Consider the following 27,867-nt stretch of genomic DNA (forward strand, 5'->3'; position numbering starts at 1 on the left):
TTACTTCCACCTCCCCCCTAGTTACAGCACAGGGATAATACTATTTCATTTTCCCAAATACATGGTATTGCAGATATCATGCAGCTTCAGAAAACATCAAAATATATGCCAGTAATAAATGAAATAATTACTCTTCTTTGTGCTACATTCCAGAGAAATACTTGGTATAATCAGCATCTCCCTTTTACATACCTTGCATGTTTTTCCCATAGCACAGTTTAGAGAGGTATCGTCTTTCAAAGCAAAAACTCAGTTTAAACCAGAACACCTAAAAACTTCCAAGTAAAAAACACTGGAAAGTTCCCTAAACTGAAGATGGAGAATTATTACGAATATAGTAAAACATTCAAGTGTTCTTAAGAATATTTACAGAACACAGCACATTTTATACTTAGATTACATTAATCATTATATAAATAGTTTTGACATTTATATTTTCACTAAGGTGCTTCATACAACGTTTTAAAATGTCAGCAAGGATATAATTTTTCAGGAAAGTTATAGTTTGACTTACCGGGAAGTACAGAAGAAGTGATCCAAAAAGAATGGTTTCCAACAGCACCAGCCCTGAAGCCCTGATACTCTAGAACACAAAAACCAATACAAAATATTAGAAAATTCTCTCTGTGTGCATGTAGATGCTGGGTTCTTTGCAGAAGGCACTTTCACTTTTGTCAGTACAATGCTTCCACAGTAATGCTTATTAAAGCACAGAATTAAGCTGTCTGTCACGCTGGCATACTCCACAGTCTTAATTCAATGGCCCATTACAACGGTTGTGTTTTACAAAATCCAATTTAAAAAAATCACTCTTTCCTATGTTAAATACTATTCAACACACACTACCTGAATACATTTTGAAACTGCTAAAATTGCTCTCAAGTGTGAAGAATTATGGATCATGGGAATTAAAGATGTGAACTTAACTGTAGAATTTGTTCTGTACTATTTAAATTTCAAGAAATCCTTTGAACATTTTGACTTATTTAACATTAATAGCTCAGCTTCTATAATATGTATGAATAATCTACAATTTTACTGAATACAGAGTGTGCTCTTAGATGGAAGGTGCCTTTATTTTTCCTGAAATTTTGTACCAAAATGTTGATTCAGACATGAACTTCTCAGGACTGTAAAATATCATGCCATTTCCTCACTGATTCTAATGCAGTCTCTCCATCATAGTTTTCTTACATTAAAAAAAAATATATCTTAAAATAAAAAAAAATTTTTCCTAATACAAAGTGATTTCCAATAAATGTCATGATTTATGTATAGTGCATCTCTGCCTTATCTCAGAGATAAAACATCAGCACTGCTTCCCATTTCTTTTCTTTAGCCATCTCCTTCCCCTGAGATACAGTTTCATACACTGTTCTGGAAGAACACAGTGCTTTCCCAACTGCAAGCAATGCAGTCAGACAGGACAGCAGAAAAGGCTTTGCCAAAAATCTTTTGAAAAATCCCCTTCTTTCACATCATAAAATCCTCTTGCAGGCTGGAATCAATGGTTCGTGGTAATCTCTCTAATAGTTTTAGATGGGAGAAGTTTATCTTTCAGAAGTAAGGCAATCATAAAAAAAAATGAAAAATCTCCATCTGAATGGATTTACAGACAAATTTCTGGTGCCCTGGGGTCCAGTTTCTGCTTGCAAAAGATCGGTGTAATCTTCTAGATAAAAATTCAGCTTTTCAGTGAATCTATAATCTTACTCAGATTTGCTATTTCATAATTCATTTTTTCAACTAATCACTTCTACAATATCTAATGTACTGAACACAGCCTGAAAGACATGGAGGAAATTCTCAGGAAGCCTTTTTAATATGAGACAATTATCAAGCTACTTAATTTTTAGCAATGGCGAAATTTTGCAGCAAAGGTTGTCTAAAGTATGTACACCAGCAGAGACGTCATCAACATCCAACACAAGTGCCCACCTCAGAAGTTATCACAAGAAGTTCCTTCCAACGGGTATTCACATCAAAGCTTCTGTTCAAGGAAAACACTCATGTAACAGCTCCAGGGGCATCTTTGTGCTATGGATGCTATTTTAGTCACAGTTAAAGCCTGGAGTGAGGACGATGAACGGTTTTCCACTGGTCTTAAGATGATAATGGTGGCTACTTGGTTCAACCACTGTAAGATTTTCCCAGGAAAATCTTGGAAGCACACCTTATTTCCATATTTTTTTTTGCCAGAATTTTCATGTATTCAAGAATCATTATTATGGCTCCTCTTTTCTAGACCCTTCTAATTCTTTCACTTTTCCTTGTCGATGTTAACCTTAGACTTTCATATTAAGTGTTTGTTATCAAGCATTGCAAAACTGTTCTGCTGCCTCTCTCTAAAATTGCACCCTGAAACAGAGACATAAACACTCCTAGCAAAATTTTAATGGAATTGAAATACTTCCATGAATTATTTTTTAAAAAGCAAAGTAAAGCAAACCAAAACACCAACAAATAGCTAAAAGACTGTAAGTATATTTCTGAATAGAATGCAATGCTGCCTTAGCAATTGCTGAAACTTGAACAAGTGCACCTTCTATTTACCCTGAGTTCCCACAATGCAAGGCACTTGTTTCAAGAACACAAATTAAAATGGTTTTGTTTTGTTTTGTTTTGTTTTTCTCTATTATTATGTTGAGTAAAGCATAAACAAAATCACAAATGCAAAGCTCTGGGAAACTGGTAACTGAAATGTCAGTGTCAGGTATTTTAGGCTCAAGCGATCCCATTGTTCAATGAAATATCAAATTCAACTGAGTCAGTACTTCATATAATTTATTTCTGTCACTTGGATAGATGGGCAGCCTCACCCACTAGTCCGCTAATGGAAAGATGGTCCAGCGCTCCCATACTGCATTTCCCCATGTAACAGCCTTCCCTCACTTCATGTAGAAGGATGCTCCAGAGAGACTCTCACAAAGCATATATATCAACAGACAAAAAATTGCCCAAAACACATTGATTCTGTATTTGTGAGACACTCATTTGTTATCAGCATCCCTAAACAATAAATAAAGACCCGAAAGGATGATACTATCTTTTATGGCTGTTGTAATAAACTTGTTTATGTACCTGTATTTCTGTATTCAGATGCATTCAACTTTTTGAAATGGCACTATAAAAATCAATACATACAGACAACTTTTCAAAATTGCTTTCTGCAGACACTTCTGTTCTGATCTAATATAACCCCAAAAGGCTGGGAGCAAATGTTTAGATGCCAGTTATGAAGTCATCAAATGGAACACTTCCAGGTTATTTTAATTAAGAAGTGACTAGACTTCCAATTATTTTATAACGTAAACGTTTGAAGCTATGGATTATGCACACTGCTTTGACACGTATAAGAGAAAGTGCAAATATTTTTACAAACTATAAATGGCAGTATGAGTTAGTTCACATTTCTAATAAACACATAAATTTAGCCTGAGTGAGAAGTAAATCTTGTGTGCAGCAGATGAAAAATAAAAGCTTAGAAAAAGTTAAAATCTGCCTCTGATAACACAGGTTTCACATTTTGTGATCTAAAGTTCCCAGCACTAGATCACAAATTTAAAAAAAGCACTATAGGACCATGTCCACAAGACTCCTTATGTGGCCCTGACTCCGCTGTAGCTGGGAGCTTGACATGTTTTGATAGAGGTTTTCTTCACATCTTTTTAAGACAATGGCACCCATTCAAAATTAATGCAGCGGAGTCTTGTCCAACACCATACCAAACACTGGCAGAGGTCAGTGAACTCATGTCTCCCGCTATCGATCAATACTCAAACTACTGAAAAAGCTTTTTTTTCTTATATTGTACAATGTATCTGCATATGACAGAATGGTCAAGAAAGTAGCTGAAATTGGTATCATACAGGGAAGATGAAAATGATCTAAAAAAACTGGTCTTCAAACAGCTTCTGTGTGAACATCCTTTTCTAAAATGTCTTTCGCATCCTGATCAGTCTTTTCCTATTGAGCTTTTTTCTGGGCGGCATTATCATAAGATAATCTGTAAGGGCAAAGAACTTTGGCATTTCCAGCTCTTCTTTCAAAACAACGAATAACCCATGATTTTATTCTCACCTGTGTTCAGATAGGAATAATTCTCTGTGAATTCTCCCTACGCACTTCTGTTTCCTGCCATAAAAGAACCGTGGCTTACAGAGCAATACTGGAATTCAAAATGAGCTTGAATCCAGGTTTTGATCTCTGCTTTTATCTCAGTCTTTGATACCTGGAGAATGGGGGTTTTAACTCAACATTTACAGATACCACAGCTCTTCTTAATGGGATTCTTCAGCAAATGGAGAGAGATGGCAGAGACGAATGCCATCCATGGTGATGAAGAAAAGCACAAAACTTCAAATAAGAAATAGTACAACCAAAGATCTATTTTTGCCTAAATGCAGAGAAAAGAAAAAAGTGGGATGGAAATGGAAGCATCAGATTTCTCCCAAATTACATTTTTGAAACTCTTATTGTTAATTTTCTCTACTGCAAAGAAAATGAGATATTTCAATAACAAAAAAAAAAATAACATGAAAGCTTTTGGTTTAGAAAAAAAAACCACATAGATTTATTTTAAATATATATACAACTTTTTTTTTTTTTCCAATAACCCTACTACAGCCCAAAAAGTAAGGCCCAGGAAGTAAAATCTTCATCCAGCAGCAAAGCTTTAATAACAGGGAATAGCGAAAAGGGGAAAACCAAACTAAGCCACGATGTTTTTAAATTAATTTATTAGCTAAAGATATTCTGTATCAGACACAGTATTTCCACCAATCTCTAAGCACCAGTTTTTCCACCAAAAGTTGAAACCTTCACTGTATGGGCTTGGCAAATACAGGCCCTTAAGGCATGGCTGTGGGCAGCATCACAAACGCCTGACTTTATGGGAATCTGCAGCATACACAGCAGTGAACATGCCCAAATACCTCAGGAGAAGCGTCTTTGCTCTTTTAAGTTAACAAATGAAAGTATGGAAACAAATGAATACCCAAAGCCTCCATCAGCTGGTGTCCACCTATACTGTCTGTAGAATTAAAATTCCCAGATAGAATTCACAGAAAACAGCATTTTAGGATATAGCCCTGAAATTCCATGCAGTGAGATTTTCTTCCACTTACATGCAACATTTGCTCAATTTCTTTTTCTCTTCCTAACAGCTGCTTGGGTTTTTTGCATCTGCCTTGCTTGTTGGCATTTATTTTGTTTTTTTGCTTATTTATTTCCCTGGTTGTTCATCTTGTGTACAGTTTGTTTATTGCCGCTTTGTGTGTGTACTCATTTCCCTTTTGGGGTTCTATTTCTATGTTTACTTATTTGTGTCAGTAAAATTGTCCTTTCTGGTTTTCCATCTCACTTAATGGTTACACATTGCTGACACCTAAGTCATACTGCAGTTTATTTTGCTTCTAGCTTCATACTAACTTCCGGAGATCTTAATTACCTCTACCATGCATCTTCCACATTCTCTAGTTTTGTTTGCTTAATTAACTGAGGTCTTGGTTAAAAAATAATAATAATAATAATACTACAAATTATTATTGTAATGAATAAGTCAAAGGAGGAAAAATAATCTTTGTTAAAAAATAATAACAGTAATACAAATTATTATTGTTATGAATAAGTCAAAGGAGGAAAAATAATGACTGAACTAGACTTTAGCTTCAATCCAGCCTCCATCCAGAAATACTGGAATCAAAACAAAAGGAAGCAATTAAAACAGTATGGGATATATTATACTAAGGGTCAAGACCAGGTATGTACTGGTCTCTACCATCTTCTTCATCCTGAGACAAAGTTTTTCAGAGAGGAACTACCATCCTTCAGTTCTGCAGTGAACAATAAAGTCCACTAAGACAATTCCAGCAAATCTGAAGCAAGCTGTCAGCCATGAGTGAAATTCAAATGGACTGCAATCAGGTATTTCATTGGAAGCTACCAAAAGGGTCAGCTAGCAAAATGCAAGATAGGTTTAAGTACATGGTAGTAAAGGCAAATAATGAAGTAGTGTGATGACACAGGACATGAAGGCCACTGTTTGGTGGGCTCAGTAACTTCTGAATCACTGCGTATGTAATGTTACACCTACACAGAAAAATCAGCACACTAGAACAGTAAAATGTCTTGCATCTGTATGTAATGTACTTCGAGAGGCATTTCTGGAAAAACTGAGTTCAAATAAACCAGTGTGACCTAGGCAGTGGCACAGAACTCATAGGCAAGCACATACCCTCATGTTATACAGCCACTACAGACTGGACCAGCACTCCAACTCAGGAAGGAAGACACTAGAAATGCTCACAGCATCCCATCTCAGCTGGGATGTAGCTACTAACAGTTGGGAACTGCTACTGACTGTTTTGCATTACAATGACTACTCAAAGTTAAATGAGTGTTAATGATCTAAAGTAAACTGTTAAAAATATTCACAAAGTCAAGAAACACTGATGGTCATTATCAGCTCAGATGTTAGTTATCACCTCTCCATGAGATTCAGGACTTGGCTGCAACTCTGCACTCAGGTACAGGCTCAGAGCCATGGCATCACACTACATGATGTAGCATGTTCAGTCTATAAACAAGTTCAGGAGCAGCCTTAACGAAATTGCTTTGTAGGCTTCCCCTTGGAAGACAAGACATAACAGTGAGTCATGGTAACCCCATGGCAGATTCTTTTGGTCAGTCGAGCAAGGTGCGCCGATGGAAATAAAGCGTTGTGGTAGGGGTAGGGAAAGTAAAATCAAGGTGCTGGGGTCCAAGGCAGCCCTGGGAGAAAGGAGACCTTGCCAGACCTTGGTGTGGTCCAAACACATAGACAGTCAGAGGCATTTTTCTTATTAACTGTGTTTTCAATACTGAAATCTCAGTTCAGCACATACAAATATTCTGAATTAGGAAGGCAAGGAAATAGAGGCTGGCTCATTACTTCTGCTCTCCTGTGAAGCAAACATAGTGGTCTCTCTGGAGCAACTCCTTTACAGAAAGCCTCATTCACTGCTTATTAGAGAAATACAGCTACTTTCTAACTTTCTCACATATCTTTTCTAATTAATAAAAAACAACCAAAAACACTATTACAGGAGGGAAGCCATTCACCACAGGTCCACGCTGTTCTGTGAACAGTGGGCCAGCTAAGACAGAAACACCCCTTTAACACAGAATAACTCATGGGATTATCCAAACCAGCAGGTCTGGGGCTAATGCCTGCTTTGAAAACTGAAGACTTGAACAAAAGAACAATGAAAGAGAGAGTGCGTGCCCAAGTGGAAAACATTAGATTATTTTTATATACTTTTACTAGGAAAGGGATAAAAATCTCAATATACTACTGCCAAATAAAAGACTGCGAGAGCACTCATCAGTGCTCAAACCAAAGTGACATGACTGAGGTGCAGCTGCTTCAGTGCCATGCAGGTGTTTAACAAGTAGGTCATCCTGATTCCATTATGAGTTTGATGTCTGTAGCTTTTCTAGGCAAGGAGCTAACATGTAAAGAAATATGCAGAGAGAAAACACAAATTTACTAATCTGAAAAGAATAAAAAAAACTTGAGATGAAATGGGGAGGTAAAGCTAGAAATAATATGGGTCCTAGGGGTCACATCTGCAAACAAACATTCATTTGCAAAGTCTTGTGACAGGAAAAATGACCAGTCAAGTCTGAGACTTACACAACTTTTCATTATAAGATCACTGCCCTTTATTCTCTCAAATGTATTAGAAAAAGAGATCTCTAGGTAGGGTGGCAGAGCAAAATACTTACTAATCTACAGAATGGATCTGGAGAACTGAAAGAAGATGAAGTAACACTGCACAGATAAAGCTGCAACTACTGACAAAGGTGAAACATCAATTAGCTGACTTAAAGCAATATTATTCACTACAATGGATTAAAATTATGTAAAGGAAAATTGCCAGAAAAATGCTTCTAGGTAAGGATTTCTTGTTCTAATCTACTTTATCCAAAGGAAAGTAAATAAGGAAAGTTCCAAGTCTTGATATTCTCCAGGATACCCCAATAAAGGGAATATGAACTTTACAAACAACTAATCACCAGCTGAAAGAAGACCGAGATGCTCTTTTCATTTTCTATCATGCATGCTTCGTATCTAATCAATAAACACTCTAATGCATAATAAAATCTAACTAGTCTCACAGAATCACTGACTCATAGAAATGTTTGTTGGAAGGGAATTCTACAGGTCATCTAGTCTCAACCCCTGGTCAAAGCAGGAATACTGCCAAGACTAGATCAGGTCAGCCACAGCTTTGTCTATCCAAGTCTTAAAAATCCCCAAGAACGGAGCTGTGTAACTGATGTGCTACCCAGTTGACTCTGGTCTGACACTTCTCTGCTAGTGAGAAAGCTATTCCTAATGCCCAGTTTAAACCTCCGAAGCCATAATTTGTGACTGTTGTCCCTTGTTACTTCCATCACTTGGCATTACTAAGGAGAGTTTGGATCTGTCTTTGTGACCACTCTTCAAGCAGGCTGCTACTACACTGCCCCTTAGCTTCCTCTTTGCCATCATATCCAAGATCAGCTCCCTCACGCTCTACCAGTTATATGCTCTATTCCCCACTAGCAGTCATTGACTGGACTCTCTCCAGTTTCTCCACACTCTCCTTGAACCATGGAGCTCAAAATTGGACCCAGTATTTCACAACAGCCTCACTAGCACTGAGTAGAAAGGAATAACAGCTTTATTTTGTCTGCTGGTCATCCTGTTGTCCAGTAAACCGTTTTCCTGAACTGTGGGGAGAGATCATTGTTGGCTCGTATTCAGCCTGATTCCACTGGAGCTTCCTGGTCTTCTTCAGCCAGGCTCCTACTCAGGACATTTAATGAATGAAAAGATCAGGATAAAATAAAGACTTAGACATACAACATATGAACAGATGCCTTTGTTAAGATGATGGTATCAAGGCAAGGGGTTTTGATAGAGCTTCCTCATCTATCTCATTCCAAGACTGTGTTTCAGCCAGAGTTTTTTATTTGTCTGACTACTGGTTCCAGCTTTGGATCAGAGGGCGCAGGAACTGTGTGTGTCTGGAGCATAAAAATGGAATTTCATTCCCTACTCTTGGTATTACCTTCAGCTACTTCATAAAGAAACTGATCAAAACAAGAGGGCAGCCCCAGGAGAAAAACTGAAATGATGACCACAAGAGCTGAGGGGCAAGCATGCAATCTAACTCAGATGTCACTGGAGAAGAACAGGTAAAACCAGATCACATTCATGTCACAACACTTCAAAAAAGGGATTTCAGAGTTATTGCACTGTTTGGTTTGCTCCTGAGGCCTTCTCCACAATTGGAAGGAATTATTCAACAGCTCCACACATGCTATTGCCAGTCCACCTCTAAACTTAGAGCTTTACTGTAGATCGCCTGCGAAACTATTGAGGGAGTGGGGAGTTCCCAGGCAGCACAGGGCAAGTATCCTCCATCTTATGTTCGGTTTACCTCTACCAATTGCCTTAGTGTAGCACATTTACTTGATTAGGCCTGCAAAAAAATATTGTTTCTGAAGGGCTGCTTTATGCCTTGGGATTTGCTCAGTCTCCTGTCTATCCATACTATCTACACCACATTAGTAGCCTTTGAGATAAATAGTGATTCCTTATCCGTCGATCTCAGAAAGTAATACCATTTCTGTGGCAAATGACATTAGGCAATGTGGCTCTTGGGCACTGCTAAAGGGTCATAAATAAATGCTTAACAATTATTTGCATGAGGAAAATGAAAAAAAAAAGGGTAGCTGGCCAAGTTGCATTGAGTGTATCAAACCAAAACCTAAAATGATGGATAAACAAGCATAGAAGACTCTGCATTTCAATTCTCCATGGTCCTAGGCGATTCAGGAAATACAGCAGTACTAATTAGCCTTGAATTTCTGAATGTCATCACACAGTGTCAAAGTATTTTCACAGAGGAGAAAAAAAGAAGAAATTAAAAGCTAAAATAAAATTAAAGTAATTCTGTATCTGCTACTTTGTATATTACTCAATTAATAGAATTAGACTCTTGGTGTCAGTCCAGGAAGACTGCAGATTTCTCCAGGGCCACATGTCACTGTGTATTATGTGAGCATGGTACCATGGAAACCTAGTGAGGGAAAAAGGTTGGCGTATTTTGATTTTTTTTCACTTTCATTAAACAGTTCTGCCACTTTTACAATATAAAGAATGACTGAGTTAGGCTGTCACTTAACAAAAATTTCCTTTTGCAAAGGTGGCTTACCACCAGAATGGGAGCTTGCCTTACAGATAAATGAAGCTTACAATAAATTATTAGAAAAAAAGCAAAGACAGATTTTGTCTTTGATCTCAATTTTAAATACAACACATTCATACTTATTAAACTGTAAAGGATAACTACCATTCAATGTACAGCTGGAAAGCACATATGGATACATGACAGAACACGGTACAGAAGCAAGGAAACAGAGAACAGATACAGGTTTGCTCTGCTGTGCTAAGCTGATGTATTTGAAGTGACTAGATAAACTACTATGCAAAACTGTCTCAAAGCAAGTGAAACAAAAAGCTTAGCTAAATGTACATGTGATGGCAACACACTTGGTTTCTGGTTCTCCCACGAGTAGCAGCTCTGGTGTGACCCTTGCAGTGCAGGTCTGGCAGATCCATTCTACTCTACACAGGAGATGTGATGAGAATTATTGGACTGTATTCCCAAATCTGTCTCTTACTTCTCTTAAAACCCTGCTCATTCAAATTCTCATTTCCTGGTACAGGTAGTTCTGTTCAAATGACAGAAGGGAGCGGAGAGTTTGTCAAGTTGAAAACATCGGTCTAAAGTGGAGCTGGTTGAGATGTTTTACTACCAGTTCCATTTCTTATTAAAATACGGCTTCCCAGCAATTTTTTTTTTTGTATGACTCTATTTTTACTTTTATTTCCATGCACTGTTCTTCTAAAGCCTATAGAACCTTTTTCCTGCTTCTTATCCTATATAACTTTTCGAAACCACAAACACATTGTTATCTTTTCAAGTGAAGAATTTCTGTGGAAAAACTAAAGTGCTATTTTTAAATTTTATTTCATTTGACATTTACCTTTAAGAAATAGAATATAGAGATCTTTCTTTCTGTTCCTGAGGTTGAGCTACAGCAAGCAAGATGCCTGGCTCTTCTGTTAAGAGACAAAAGCTGGACCTTCCAGTTCCCAAACAGCCGCCGACATTAAGAGGAGCAGAAAAGATTGGAACTTTTAATTGTGGTTGTTATCTTAATACTGTTTGCACCTGGATGAAGACTACTAGGAACTAAAGAATGAGCATAAAAGCAAGTGCCTCAGTTAGGTACCCTGGTACATGCTGTCATCATTTTAAAATTTTCTTTATAATAAATTCAGAGACTGATTAGGATTGCTACACAGGAAAAGGGAAATTTCATATGCTGTAACAAGGCTATGTATTCATTTTATTATTGTTGGTTGATGTAGAAAATCCAAGCAACTCATTCCTAGCTAACTGCAGGAAGCAGTCTTCATTTCAAGTGGGAAAGGGTTTTATCTCTTTTGAAAATTTCTTTGTAAAATAATCAAGATGAAATTCTGTGTCCTGTTCAACCTCTTACCACACTGACAAATACTTTTAATGATGATTGTTCTACTTGAATGATAGTCTCCTAACAGAATACAAATTGCAAATACAGTAAATTTCATAGGAAAGGCCAATTTTCCAAAGATAGGCCTACACTTATGTGCTGGCCACCTAAGCTATATTGGCAAATTGTCAGAATTTTCTGGCATTTGCATGTTCTGTGCAGTATTCCTAAGCCAAATAAATATAATCCTCATGTTTTTTCATTTCCCTTTAAAGAATACTTACACAAAGGTCATTTTTTTTTACTATTACTAGTTATAGCTGAGCTCAAATAGAATATAATTATTAAATTTATTTTTTACTTGGAAAAAAATCAGGAAAAGCAAAGGTCAAGCAGCCATCAATCATAAATCAATTTCATTAAAACTGCAAAAAGATGTCAGGGATCCAAGAAATCCCCAAACATTTTATTTTTCAATTCACGTGGCCCTTGATCCATTCTATCAAACAAGCAACGAAATCCATTGCAATATAACATGAAGAAGGTAAGGTGTTCTGCATTTTGAAACATGGGGCCTGCTGCATATAAGTTGCACCACACCACCTACAAGACAAATAACTTGGAAAAAAACCCAGTATCTGTTGGTGAGGAACCCTCACGGTGAAAATGGTTAGTGTCCCAGAGACATCTTTTCTTATAAAAGCAAGAATTCCTTCCTCGGGGACGTACCGCTTAGATCAAGATACCTGGTTCTCACCAAATAGTGATGAATATGTAGATGAAGGAAAATCAGTAATGAGGTAAATAATGCCTAAGTCCAGTTTCAGTCTATTCATATCCTGGTGGTTAATTTAAAAGCTGAATATGTAAAACGATGATCATAAAAATTCTGGATCACTTAAAGTGGCTGTTTCACTAGGTTACACATTCAATTAATGCAAAAATGAAATGAAAGGAAGATGCAAAGGCACTATGGTCTTCAAGAATAAAATGCACTTTAATATTGATAGTTGTTTAATCAGCAATAGATCAAACAGGACATAGCAAAAATTTCATGGAATATAAAGCCAAGTTTCACGAGCAGGAGGCAGGGCTCAGTTAGCACGTTCCCCTGACTCAGTTTACAAACAGCTTCAGAACACCTGAACGTCAGCTTTCTTACTCAACGTGGCATTACCTGTCACAGAACGTAATACCACAGCTCACTAAAACAGTCTGTGTAAATTGTAGTTCAATCATGTAGAAAGAAATCACTTACAGTAAATTACAGGAGAAAAAAATCAACCTGACTGCAAAGCTCAACATTTGTAACATCTCAGAGGAAACAAACTGAGAATCATGTAAGAAGAGAAGGGTTAGAAAAAATCTGATAAAGATAAAAAAACCTCATTATTCACATGACTGAGAAGGCAAAGGAACTATAAATGACGATCATCATACTAATTTCAAATCAAACAAAACCTCATAATTCTGAAGATTCTAAATCCAACTTTGGTTTCTTTTATTCACTTTTACTTTACAAGACTCAAGTGGCTAAACTGCTCCAAACTAATAGCTCATGACTGGATCTGAGAAATGCTGATCCCCAAAATGGTGAGATTTTTCAGCTCTTCAGAATTTATTACACTAAGTAATCTCTCATTAATTTTAGATCATTGATTGCATGATTCACTGGAAATAAAAGCACATTTGCCTTTGAAGGAAATATTGCTCTGATAACTTTATTATTCTTCCTACCCCTGTATTGCTGAAAGCCCCAGCCTCAGGCCAGCCTCAAGTTACCATGGACCCTGCACAAGGAGAAAGCAAAAAAGACTGTCCTTCCTCCACAAAGTTAAGAGTTTAGGATAAGGGACAATAGATGGATAAGGACAGATGGGAAGAACAATGGAACAACAAGGCAGTATCATATATTGTAGCAAGTAATTAGTAATCCCAGCCTATCAGTATCCTATCCGTAGTCACATTCTTTGTCAGCACTTGAATCTGAAGACGTGAAGAGAGAATCTGGAGAGCAGGGGATGCTCTCAAAAAGCCTCTGCCAAGCATGAGTAATGCATGAAGGGTACAAGGGGTGGTTTTTTTTTAAAAATGTAACAAGATGATGATGGTAGGAGCTGGTGTTGATACTTATGCATCAAAGAAATGGCATCAGGAGAGAGAGAAAAGCTCATGTGGGAGTTCAAAAACCAGGAGGTATAGCTCATGTACAATGTCAACAGGGAGATACAATGATGACAACACAAAGTGGCAGGACAGAAAATTGACCATCATTTTGAATAGCTAGGAGCAGGCTATGGCTGCATTTGCCAAGGCCAGCTGAAAGGACACTGCAGTAGTGAAGACACAAGATAACAATCTGAGACAAGAATTTTAGGTCTGTGGATCAGCAGAAAACATGTATTAAAAGGGAACTCAGAAGGAGTTCAGTAAGGCTTAGACATAGCTGGAGGCAAAGTGAGCTCCAGAGTCCAAAATTATGTTAGATAACAAACAGGTTGCTACAGTAACTAAGAAAGCAGTAGCTGGGATGTCTTGGAGGGAAGCAGGAGGAGATCAAGGTTTCTTTTCAGCTACACTGATATTGATGAGAAAATGCCAGAGAAAAATGTCAAGATTTTATTCCAGATCGAGGGAGGCATGGCTGCGACAGGGAAGGCAGAAAGCAATCTGACTGTATTCACAGTGTGAAGTCCTAAAGAGAAGCTGACAGCATAAGGCTGCTGCTTGTGAGCTATAAACTTTCAACTTTCACCCAAAGAAATGAAAAGAATGAAGAACAGGCATATGTTTTAGTCTGAATGATCTGTGTTCAGCTTCCACTACACGATATAGTCAAAAAAATCACATAAAAAGCAGCACATAAAGTTTGTCTGAGGATGTTACCATTAAATGAAAGTTTTACAATGAAAAAAATTCAGAAAAAAATGCAAGACTTTTCACAGCATAAGGTTTACAATACAGTTTTATTTCTGCTATTTGAAAGTTCTCATGCTTCCATTTTTTCTGATATTGTTGTTATCCCAGTGTCTTCATTTAAGCTATTTCTTCCTTCCCTTTGAGTGAAGCTTTTTTAAAAAAATGTCTTCTCATCTTCAAATGTCCTTCTTATTTATACTGGTTTTCAGTGTCAAAATGGGGTCTAGACACTGGCATACTGGAAGGTGAATCCCAGCTCCATAAAAACCCACAGTTAAGTCTCCAAACTTTGGCCCTCTCTATTAGCTAAATGCTTTTCAAAGAGCTCATCAAGCAAATAACTGTCACTGTGGAATTCTGCAAGCCTTCCTGGTTGAAAGGTCCCTCCTCTACAGATTGGGCTCACGCTTGGAATAGTTCTGAGCCTATATTAGACCCTTAAAATAAAAAGAAAGGCCTATTTCAGACAGAAGCCTGCTCTTGGAAAGGGAGGCATGCCAAAGACCTCATGAGGGTCACCAGGGACTTGGCCACTGCTATTGATTGTACAAGGAAGGTTCACAGCAGCATACAACACCAAGACAAAGAGGAGGATAAATAAATAATGTTGCTGTTATTCTGCTGACATGACAGGAAGTCCCTTCCCAGTAAATCTGTATATGGTCATTCACAAACTCAAATTAAACTTCAGGTAAATGCAATTCCTAAATTTACTGCATCAAAGAATCAGTGGGGAAAGCTTATTATTATGTGACAAAGGCCACAAATACAAGAATCAAACCCAGAGTGTAACAGACAACCAAAAATCATAGCAGTTTGCTCAGTTTAACTTCTAGTTATGAAACCCCTTTGGAAAAATTATTCTATGCTGTAATAGTTCTTGTTGTTGGAAAATATATGCTGAAACTCAAGGATTCAATTATCTTTATTTCACATAATTTCTTTTAAAAGTGAAATCTTAGTGCAATACATTAAAACTTACATATGCCTTTGAGGCTACTACAGCCTTGTCTCTGGTGACAGATATCTTCCTGGCCAGCGCTCCTGACTAAAAGTGCACTACTATCAGCTCCATTAATTTGAACTTTGGGGCTCTATGGTGTAGAGTTTTGTGGAGCATTAGTAGAACAGATGATGACAAAGATTCATAGACTGCAAGGTCTTAACTAGCAAGCCTTTAAGGTTAAGAATGAAAAGGCCACGAATCAGTCTCAATGCCAAAGCGAGGCAAATGTGTCACAGTTCATGGCAGACTCGCATCACTTCAAAGGCAGTACACTCCCCGATAAACCGTGTATGTTTTCCAGATGAGCCCTAAGGTGCTGCATAATTCAACTCTGTGGAGATAAATGTTGGCCTAATACAAAGATAGATAAAGAAGACTGTAGCTTTTGAATCCTTAGAGCTACTGTTGAATACTGATTTAAAGTCATTTTTAACATCTACCTTGTCCATTTGGGGTAAACTCTGCCTAGTGAACACTGAATATAGCCCTTTTGTGCTTCTATTGCCCTGCTCTTCTCATTATCTCTTCTTCATGAGACTAAACTGAAATCAACCAACATACTTTATATCTAGATCTTTATTTTTTCACACTTCAGTTTTTCCTTAGGCCTAAAGTGTCTATAGTGGAACTAGGTTTATTTTTCTGTTCGCAAGTACTTAATTCCTCTAAACCACATATTAGAATGCAAATATATACAGATACGAAACCTTTGGACTTTTAAAGTGAATGCCACAGCACCCCGCAAAGACAGGGCAATACCACTGTTGCAGCCCTGCCTACCAGTGCCTGGTGTCTTTGGGAACTCCAGCAGCCGGTCCTTCATCCCCGATTCTCAGCTGCTGCCGCAGGCTAACAACCCCTGCGCTTCTTATCTTTTCAACATGGCACTCTGCAATTATTTATGTGAGAGTTAAAGTACAGCATCCCTAAAGGCATATCTTAACTACACAGAAAAATGGGAAGAACATTTTATGAGTTCTGTTTTAAGAATTAAAAAAAATGACAATTCTACTAAAAAAAACAATAGTTTTGAAAATAACATTGCCAATGTCTTTAAAGCTGCACACCTCAAGAATACAATAAACTTCCATGAGAAATCACAAGAAACTAGGTTCTCACTCTAGGATATGATGAAGAAAGGGTGTATAAAGCATTGCAAAGAATGTGTATGTGCTGAGTGAACTGTCAGGTATGCCCACCAGCACGGCATGTAAAGGCAGCTGCTCCATCTGCACAAGATCTCTTCCCTCTATCAAGTTTCCACTTCAGCTGAAATGTCAGAAATTGGTGTCTAGGGAGAAAAAAGCAGAATGTGCACCAAAGATGAAAGGCATCCAGGCATAAGCACATCAAGATGCCACTGTAGACTTAAAAAAAAAGGACTGGTTGATTTACATTAGCAAAAAAGGTATGTTTGCAAAGCCAGCATGCTTTAATATTTAAAGATGTATCACACATCAATAGCCTGTGATTATCTCACTCTGAATTACTTCATCCTATCGTGGCTGCAGTAAGGGAGAAAAGATGTTCTTGATTTCTCAGCATTAGAAAGGGGAACTACAGCACTAATTTGCATGCTGCTTTTCTATCTATGTGCAGTTTTGTGCAGTGTCTAAAATTTGATTGTTTAGGGACTGTCTTCACAGTTTTGAAATCATATTTAGCAGAACACTGAAATATACTTACACGAAATGAAAAATAGGAGTATGGTGGCATAGAATATCTACCCACCCTGAACTCCAAACACTGGAAATCTGTATTCAAAAGAGAGTAAAAACCATATAAAAACAGTCAGTTGCTGTTATTTGCCACAGTTCCCTCAAGAGAGGTAAATGATTTATTCTTGTTGATGATTAGTCATGTCATCTTGTCAACTGTGAGTTTTTTCCTTGATCAGTGTTCCAGATATATATTTTTCTCCTGTCATTAAAAGTATTTATATTTCTGTATTTACAACAGTTCTTGAGTGTTCTTAAAGCGGGGGAGACCAGTATAATAAAAGATAATTTAGTTATACATTTCTAATATTTGCGATTGGAAATTGTCTTGAATGGGCCAAAGTCCTTAATTCCAATGGGCTCTATCACAGTCCTTCATCATTGTTAATGCCATATGACAACACCATTCCAAACTGCTGTTTTAAAGACTCTCCTCTAAGCACTTTTTCCATAGTTGAAAACAACCTTTTCCAATGATTGAAAGACCGGATCTCCCAAAGGTTTCCTCCCATGCACGTGTAGTTCCCCTGCCCACTCAGAACCCGGCACCACTGCAGTGCATGCCAAGGAAAGATGATGGGAAAGTAGCTTGGCTTTAGGGCAACTACTCTGAGGCCTTCAGCGCTGATCTGAATGAGAATGCACAGCAAACAAGACTCTTCTGAATAGCTCTAGTGTGAGTCAAGGCTGGTGCTGCATTCTCATCTCTCTTTCATCACTGAAGTAGCAATTAGCCTCTTCCACGCTATGGCTGAGATGAGCTTCTCTAGTCTCTTTGCCAGTGATGGTTCTTAGCATTTCTTAAAGGCACTTACAAATCCTCACAGCAGTCGTATTCTACCTGATAGCTCCATGCTTGAGTTGGTATGCTGCTATGCAAAGGTTACTTATTTTCAGTTCTTCTTCTTGATTCATTTGAAAAGGCAGCCTAATAACTGACGAGCAGTTTAGGCTCTTTGCAGGTAATGTCCTTCCATAGTCCAATACTTTTATAAGAAGTTGTTTACAATGTAGTAGGTTTCCTCTTTTAAGGCTCTGGTAGATATTTAGCCCTTGAAATTCTATGTTAACTTTGAAATTAAAAAAAAACCAACAAAAACACAACTGTGGTTTATATTTATATTTATTTAAACATTCTGTTTCTTTCTGGTGCCACATAGCTTTGCAACCCTTACACTGCATGTAATCAATACTGCAGTTTGTCACTCCCTGTTTGATACCTCCTTTGGTTCATATAACACTACTCATGTAAATAAATCATTCTATTTTTATGATGCATTTTCTTACAAACTGAAATCACTGTTCAGCTTCTCATTTTTGAAAATATTTGTTTTAGCATCAGTGATTTCTGCCCTTGCCTGCTTTTGTTAGCTTAGCCTCATACTTTTTGGACATGTTTTTAGTAGCAATGTTTGCATTATTGAATCAACAATGCCACAGCACACAAGGATGTTTGCTAGTGTTCACCTTGAGCTGATTTGTTTCTTAGTTGTTCAACTTGGAGAATGTTTTGCACCTCTTTATACAACCACGAAGATCTGACTCTGCAGGGCTGAAAGTTGTTCTGCAAGATCCTCTCACAGCTTGTCAAAGCCTTTTGAAAAAACAAAGAAACAAGAGCAGCCTATTCCTTTATATACTCCTCCACAATTGCGAGGACATATCGTTAGTCCATGCAAAGTGCTGAGAGCCTCAGTAGAGCCTGTTCCTTGTTTTGCATCCAGTGTCCCTTTACCTCTCTTACTATCACACTGCAGAAACCTCAACATCTCCCCAGCCACACTGTTCAGCAAGATCACCATGTCAAGGCAGTCTAATAAAACCCAAATGTTTCCACCATTGAACAAAAATCTCTCTTTCCCAGCTTTCACAACTCCCTCAGTGTCATTAAGCTGGTGCTGTCAGGTGCCACCAGCTTTTCTGATGGGATTTCATCCATTTCCATCTCCCAGGAGTTTTTCAGCCTCTTGCAGCTTGTGTTAATGCCAGGCTCAGGGTTTCCAGCTTTCACCACTGCTTGGCACGAGGGTTGTCTAGAGTAGTTAAAGATTTCTTTGAAGAAATCCACACATCTGCTTTCCCTTCTGTGTTAGCTGTGAATATTTTTTCCTTTTTTCTTTCTTTGGCACATTTCCTCTGTTTACTCTTCCGCTGAAATGCTTTTGTCTTTTCCCATTACAGCAGTAGCATCTGCCTTACCTGTTACATTTTTCATCTTTTTTTCTATCTTTTCCTACAATGCTTTTCACTAGTGGTTTAGCTTCTGCTACTCCTTCTGTGCCTTCTTCCAATTTTTTTTTTTTTCTTATCATTTTGGAGTTCTCCCTTTTCTTGGAAAAGGGCCACATTTTCTGCCTGTGATTTTCTCCAGTTAAGAGAGGTCTTGCAGTTTAATAACATTGCTGCTGAGCTATTCTCGGGGCTGCTGAGTCACTTTCACCTGTGTGTTTGACAAAGCGTCAAATTAATTCCTCAGCATTGATCTGAGCTTTCTCACAGTATCTTTCTGCAGTTCAATTTTGTACTGTTTGCCAATGCTGACTACTGCTTGAAGTCACTAATTTGCAGTTTCATTTACAGGCTGGCAATGCCAAGATTTTGGTCAGTGGTACCAGTGATAGTTTGGAGTAACTGTGTCTTGGACAAATGAGTTGAACTGTGTTTTGCCACCTATCAAACATGCAAGTCGGTATGAGTAACTACAATGCTCACAAGAGGTGGCATGAAATCAAACTTAATTATTCTTGCCAAGAGAACAAAGGAATGGCTTTCTGATTTAAACTCTAGTGTCCTACCTCAGGTCATGGCCCGTGCTGCATTATTAAAGGAGAACAGCAGAGAGTGATCCTTCCTGGTCTATCCTCCCAGTTTCCAACAACAAAAATTACGACTTCCTGCACCAGATGTTTTACCAAAATCACTGTGTTTAAACAGCCAATAACAGAAATACCCTTCATGATTCCTTCTAAACCCTATTTGAATTGATTTATACTTGGGATCCATTATATTCTTTGCCAATGAGTGGCATAAAGCAACTAAAAGTTGTGTAAAACATCTACTTGGGTTTTCTTAACCACTTGAGAGATCCCTTGAAGACTCTCTAGTGATATCTTAAGAGGAATCATGACTATTTGTTCACATGTCAACATCTCCCTGTCTTACACGATTTTATACTGTATTTCCTGCACTGTCTTTTCTTCCATCATCTCTTGGTTACCTACAAGAAGTGTAGCTCATCTAGGCCCTTGAAATCATAATTTTTAAGAGCTTCTGGTGGCAGATCTTGGAAAAAGTACTCTCAAATCCACACACTCATAATCCATCTTCATAGAGCTACAAATACATTTGTAGGGCATCACATTTCCAGAAAAGTCCACTATCCACATTTATCCATGAACCCAGTAGTTCTATTTTTTATTACCATTTCTATGAATTTGCAAGAGCGTAAATTGGACCTACTGATCTTCAGTTCTTGTCACCATTACAGGAAGTCTTTATAAATACAGATGTCACATTTCCTGTCTTCCATTCCTCCTCTACTGCTATTAATGTAAGCAGTAGCTTACTCCACAGTAAATAATTCAGCAGTTTTGTAGAGGAGTTCTTTCAGAAGTCTGAAGAGGACTCTTTAGAGGAACATTTAGAAGCTCTAAAAGAAGAAACTTAAAAACTTCAGAGACTTCTAAAGGTTCCTTTAAAGAGAAACCTGGCTTTTAGAAGCCATTTAACTGGCTTGCTATAGGCTTTGCCTATTTATTACCATTCATTTTGTCAAGATCTTTCACTTGTGGAACTACTTTGGTTGATACTTACCAGGTTTCCCTGTAGATCGTTATTATTACATCCTAGATCAGCAACAGAGATCATGTCAAAACGAAAAATCACATTGTCACATTCTGTCAATAACACTTTAGCAGTAATTGTTGAAAAACATCTCTGTTCTCATTGCTATGTTCTTTGGAAGTGGAGCAGTAGATCTTTTACCAATGGCTGATCTTTTAGTAACTGGCTTGGATTTAGCATATATTCCTCGCTGTCGATGAAACTAAGTCGATGAGCAACTACTCCACAGCAGTTACCATTATAAGTAGTGCTTGGTCATAATATTTGTAACCACTATGTCTGAATAGCTGAGATATTTCTTCTCTTCTCTAAAATACCTCTGATCTGTATCTGCTCTTACTGATACGTTGAATTTTTGGAGACCAAGGCTGTCACCTCCATCATAATCTAAAGGGCCCTTATGGACCTTTATCATTCTTTATCTGATTTATTATACTCACGGTGCTTTCTGTTGGCAGACCTTAACTTTTCAGGACCTTAGCTTTTTAAAGTTAATATTTACCAGGAGCCTCCATACAGTACAAGCATTAAAAAGTGTTTTGCATAGTCGCTTTTACTAGAGTGGTAACCTGATCTCATTTGGATACAGAACATATGTAAATATGTAAGTGCAAGTGTGTACACAATTCTACTCATCTCTAATCTCAAACTATGAGAAAAGATAGAAATTTCTAATAAAACAATCAATGTTTCAGTATGCAAAAAAAAAATCAAGCTAAACTTGCAATAGCTGCACATGAAGTAATTCACTCTGTTCACTTTGTAGGTCTAGAGGGTAAAGTTTTTACTTACAAGGAATGCTTCTTTCATGATGTTGCCTATGACATTAAAAGCACGTGACATTACCATGTGGACTTAAGTTCTTCTGCTAAGTTAATGTTAAGCAACTGAACAGATGCCTACAACAGATTTTTCATAAGGAAGAACTTTATAAATATGATTAAGTCTGTAATTTGAATCATTTTATGCAGTATCACTAAATACAAAGCCTCTGTCAGAAACAGAAGGGGAAAAAAAAACCAAAACAAACCAAAAAACAAAACAAAACAAACAAAAAAAAAGCACAAAAAAAAACAAACCCCAAAAACCAACCTGTTACTGCTCGCTCTGTGATTTCCTGCCAGGATATTAAAGTCTTTCAGAATGAGCCATGCAATTGTAAAACAGACACTATAGGATTTGGAAGACTGTGAGATCAAGTGTTCCAAAAACCAAAATGGAAATGCTTATCTAGTTATGGAAAGTGGATGAAGCTATTAATTTCAACAATGTAGCATTCTGCATGCACACCTACGTCTCCCAAATGTAGGTAGTGAATATGTACTGGCTTCAATTCTTTTTTTTTAGTAAATTGGAAGTTTCAGAGAATATTCTGAATTTACTGAGGCAATAGTGAGATTCCACAATATCTTACATGTTAAAAAATTTTGAGTGAGGTAAAAGCAGAAAAGTTCATTAGGTTAGTACATAAAACAATCATAGTCTTCATCAGCAATCTGCAGATAGTCCTTAACATATTCATACTTTAGAGAGAAAAAAAAATAACCACAGAATCAAGTTTAAACTCTAGGAACTAGAATTATTTGGAAACATTTCTCTTTGATGTAACTATTTTCCAGCTAGTCTCTTAAATATACTGAAACCAAACATCCTTCCCAGCAGTGGTAAAACAGAGACTTCCAAGATCCCAAGACTACAAATATCCACATACCTCCTTAGATAACTGTGTAATTGGCTTGACTTTCCAAAATTTCTCTGAACATAATGTTTCCTTTATTTTTGCTGACCATATATAAATGTAAGCATATTTCACTGGGAGACACAAATTGCTCAGTGTTTCAGGTTGTTTGGGTTTCTTTTTTTTTTTTTTTAAAAAAAAAAAACAAAAAACAAAAAACACTACATAAAGAATGTAGGCATCTCCATGCCTAAAGCAAAGCATTCCTGTTTGGAAATCCCATCCTCTCCTTGAATTGAGCTCCTTACATGAGAAGCTAACTGTCAAAATGAGAAACTATACACCCAACATAAATGAGTCTGTATCAAAGCAAAACATCGCCGCTTACCTTTGCCTTGCGAAAATGGTAGACTACCAGCATGCTTATGAAGTCCAGCAGCATACAGAGCGTTTGGAATGAGATGATAGCCAGCCGTAAATACTTGTCCTCCTGTGCATAGCAAGGAGTATCATCTGTACAGTAGGAACATCCTTCTCTGCAGGGTAGGCAGGTGTAGACTTCCTCTGACAATTCACTGCCAGAAAAGCGATTTTCTGCATCCTTTCCTGAAAGTATCAGAAGGGTAAAGGGAGACACACCTTTAGTTGTACAGGATGGGCAGCTCATCCATACAGGAGCAAAACAGTTCTCTGCTGACTCCCTTTCCTTCCCTGTTGGCCTCTTTCATTAAGTAACAAAATGGCTTGCCAGAGCTTCTTTTGTCATTTCACCCTCCTTTGTCATGTTCAGAAAATGCAGAGCAATTTAGACACAAGGGAAATTGAGCTTATTAAATACAAAATGCTTTCCCATTTTATTTAAAGGGGGCTAAATCTGCACAGGAAGTTCTTCAAAGGAGAATTCAGAATGGGAAAAAATTACATCAAAGATCTGGGAATGTGGAAAGGATTTTACACAGACACATAAGGAGCAGACCCATTAACCACTTAATGTTCACAGTACAAGCTCTGATTCTATTTCAGATTGTTCCTCAATTTCATAAAGATGCTATCTAGTGAATTAATTAGCTTCAAATTAGATAAAACCCTTCTTAATTAATATTTGTTCAGCATGCTGTTGGCATGATTGCACCACTCTGCCCCCAAAGTAAAACCAGTGCACTTACACTAAGTATAATTTTCCGTTTTTCACACAAGCACACCAGGAAATCTGGAAAACCTACTGGCAAGTTAATATTTTGACTACAAAAATCAATGATTCTTGAGCTAACATCCTGTCCCTCAAACTGAACCCACCAACAGAGCATACAGAAGGACTCCAGCTTTTTCTGATCCATGAACGCTTGTCTGTAACCCCCTGCAAGACTGCTTACCCTACAGGTAATTAATAGAATAAAAAGGATAAGAAAAAGGGGGTGAAAAAGAATATTGTTAAATAAGAAGGAAAACTGAATTTGCTGAAAGGGTTTAATATATAAGCAAGACAGGCTTAGGAGCTTCCAGAAACAAGAGAATGTGTCTGAAGCTAAATCAATGGTGTGTTAAAATGCGTGACAACTTCTTTCACTTTTCACAAGACTAGAGAATTGCTTAAAAATCTTTGATCAAAATTTTCCTCCTCAGTCAGTGAAAGTGGTAAATCATGCATTGTTTAGTCTTAATTCAAGAGACAGCCTATTCCACCAATGTTGCACACGCATGTTGACTTTTGAAACTCTCTTCAGACTTTTAGCCGAAACATTTGAAGCAGACAGTTCTCTACAGGAGTAATTATTTCTTGCTTTCTCTATGTACGAACGCACATGAGCACATACCTGCTGACAGATAAAGCCTGGGAAAGGAACAAAGAGGCTGTACACCCAAGTCTGTTTATTTGGCATGCCATTCCAGCAGCCCTGTGCTCCCCATCCTTAGTGTAGGATGCTTTGCTCCCACATCCTGCCGTGATCATAGAACAGGCTGGTATTTCTCATTAAGATTGTGGATTTCTCTTTGGAGCTTTATTCTAAACAAAGATGTTGGGAATCTGAATATAGCAGAGTCATGCTGGTGGCCAGATTTTCTTTGATACAAGCAGGAAGAGATCTTGTGTCTTTTTGACACAGACTGTTGGAGGCAGGAATGGAAATTTTGTAAAATAACTGTGCCTGGGCATTCCAAGAGGACGAAGAATCTCTAAGGAACACTAATTATGAAGATGTCCTATGAATGGAACTTCTTTTCAGAGCAAACATGCATAGACCTCAGCCCAGTATCATTTCAAGAGCTTTGCCAGAAATCACTTTCTCTATATCTAACATTTTATTTCTGTTTTCTAAATTACAGCTAGAGCAACGGACCCATGCTCTCCTGTCAGAGACACAAGTCAAAGTCTCCCACTTCCCATCTCCATATACAAATCAGGAGTACGCTGCCTACTGTTCAAGTTTTTCACTTCATTCCTCAACATCTGCACTCATGTCAACCTGCTTTTCCACCACCCACCTGTTCTTTTATCATTTCTGTAAAGAGAGGCGCTACTATTAGCTGGCCTCCAAAAAGATTATTTAATCTCTTTAAAATCCCATATTTCTGAGTCACACAACCCATTTGTTAATATGTTTTTATTGTGGTAACTAAAAGTAAAAACTTAACACTGAAAAAAATATAATTGAAAACCTAAAGCTATGAGATTACTTAAGTCACAAATATTACAAGAATATGGCTTCATAATTTTGCATAGTCCTAAACTTGAGTGTCTTTCTTTATTTCTGAAACGTTCAACATTGAAAGATGTTGCAAATACATTATAATCCATTTTATCAAGAATTTTCTTATCCAAGTCATGCATGGAAGTTTCTTCATGTGTCTGCTCATCACATACTTCAGGGATAACAGCCAGTAAACCGTTGCATGTTGCAGTAAATATCCGAAGGCCGTGACTTCATAACACAGCAGCAAGCCTTTGCTTAGATGTGTCTGATGTCATGCAGTCTGCTGTATACAAAGCAAGAGCATCGATACACATCTCCTGCACTGCCAGCTATTAGCTCGTGAATATCTTTTGACTTTGAAATGATTCTTCATTATAGCTAATATAAGAAAGATCCAAAAAAAAAAAAATTGAATCTACTTGAGATTTTACACAATGTGATAAGGAATTATTTACAACCCTCTTTTTTTTTTTTTCCTCCTTGCCAAAAACAAAGAACACTTTTCAGACCCTCTAAAAAGTTCTTGGGAAAAAACTGATCATTGTGTTTACCACTGACTGGGAGCTTGTTTGTCCACCCACACCCTTGCCCAGACTACATGTTTCAGGGCACTGCTGCCCACTGCAGAGCTGAACATCTCTGCCCTTCATATCTTGCCCTGTTCCCTCACCAAAGTCAATGTATGGTCAGTTCAAGCCATAGACAGTCCAAGCCAAACATGAAATTACTGCCTCTTACAGCACTGTTAGACATTTCACTGTGCCACATGTTCTACCTCAGAAGCTCTTTAGGATGGCATATGCCTCCTCCAGTGAAGAAAAACAGGTTTTCCCCCAAAAGATGCCAAAAGATTTCAGACACTGGTAAGGTCGATGGACAAGAAGTCAGTTCTGCTCCGTGTAAGGCAGTAGCGTTTTAGCACAAATGAGGTGGAAGCAGTGAAAGACTGACTGTGCTGCAGGAGTTCAAACTGAGGATGAGGAAGGTGTAAAAAAGTACTGCCCTAAAGGAAAGAAGAAAAATTTTTTAAAATGCAGTCATGAGGGGAAAAAAAGGATGAAATGGAAGGAGAAAAGAACAAAGAACTGGTGTAAAGTAGGAATAGGGACATAAACTAATATGAAGTATAATAAGGAAAATGCTTGAGTACTGAGTACTTAAATAAAAAGTTTAAATGCTTCAGCTATGTCCCCCTCTACTATATTTTTTTCCTAGTTCTTCTCTCTCCTATCTCAGTCCTATTTTTCTGTCTGGTCAGCCCATCTGTTTTTGAAATGGTCTCCTGACGGTAACTGTTCATCAGCTTTTGTTCTCCTAAGCCCACTCTGCTACGCGAGGGGAGCCTCAGCAGCTGTGACATTGCCAGCTGAGATCCTCCTGCAAAGTAAGAACAGCACCACAGACTGCTAAGTGCCAGGGCAGGGATTGCTACCATCCCAAACAAAATCATACCAGACCCTAGTCAAAACTCTGCAGAAGAACAGAGAGCACAGCATGTGCTGAGCAGGAAAAGACTGATTCTGCTCCTATTCTATTACAGCATAATTAGAAACACCACCAGTAGAGTCGGCGATGCTGCAGTTGTGTGAATGTGCCTGGACCTGCCAGCATCAAAATCATGGTAATCAGTCACAGTGATAATCCTCACCTGAGAAAAGGATCACTGAAGTCAGTGACAGCCTTCATACGTGTGAAGATCTGCATGTGCAAGTTCTGTTGAAGAATCAAAGGCAAAGGGCAGGTGTAAAAAAAGGGAATTCCCATTGAACTGGAAAACCCTCTTCTGACTTTTTATGTGGTTATAGCACTGGTAGAGACAGTACTAAGCCCCATATCCAGCAAAAGAGGTGCAAGCACCTTTGCACAGGGCAGGTTCCACATCCAAACTGCAAGAGCTGAGCAGAATCTCTGCAATATACGGATGATGCTCTGCTAAAGAATGAACTTCTAGGTTGAAGAAAGCACCACTGTTCTACTAAGGATCTTCCAGTGCAAACCTGATTACGCTGTGAGGCAGAGAACATAAGTGCTTTGGAGAAGGGTAGTCAGCAGTTAAACTTCTCTACGTATACTAACAGCGCTACCTAAAAATGAGCCACTAAGAGGAAGTGCATAATCATGTACTCAAGTACTTACAAGTTAATGCAACTTGCATAAACGAAATACGTATTTTTCTAAAATCAATTTCTGTCTTCAAAAGAGACCCTGGAAATATGACAATAACTCTGTGCCCCATTAGTACCCAGGGTCCTTAGTAACTAATACAGCAAAAATAAAAAAGTTTTACATATTTCGGCACTGTCATTTCTGAAGAACAAATGCACCCTTAGGAAGGAAATGCTCTCCTACCTGGCTTCCTCATCTGTAAGAGAACGTCCTGAATTGCAGCCATGTCCCAGTCCCACACACATTCCAGGAACCTACATGAGCTGTATG

At 37.9% G+C, this 27,867-nt stretch overlaps 1 protein-coding gene across 1 annotated transcript in view; it reads right to left on the reverse strand.

The window, feature by feature from the left end:
• Positions 1 to 27,867, reverse strand: part of GPR158 (G protein-coupled receptor 158) — a 199,330-nt gene that overhangs the window by 85,356 nt on the left and 86,107 nt on the right. The window contains exons 4-5 of the mRNA XM_086742581.1: positions 23,127 to 23,344; positions 515 to 583 (exon numbers count right to left, since the gene is read on the reverse strand). Coding sequence (XP_086598707.1) covers positions 515 to 583; positions 23,127 to 23,344 — 287 coding nt within the window. The remainder of the gene's footprint in view (positions 1 to 514; positions 584 to 23,126; positions 23,345 to 27,867) is intronic.

The sequence above is a fragment of the Chlamydotis macqueenii genome, chromosome 2 (assembly GCF_036417535.1).
Source record: "Chlamydotis macqueenii isolate bChlMac1 chromosome 2, bChlMac1.mat, whole genome shotgun sequence".
In the NCBI taxonomy this organism is placed as follows: Eukaryota; Metazoa; Chordata; class Aves; order Otidiformes; family Otididae; genus Chlamydotis; species Chlamydotis macqueenii.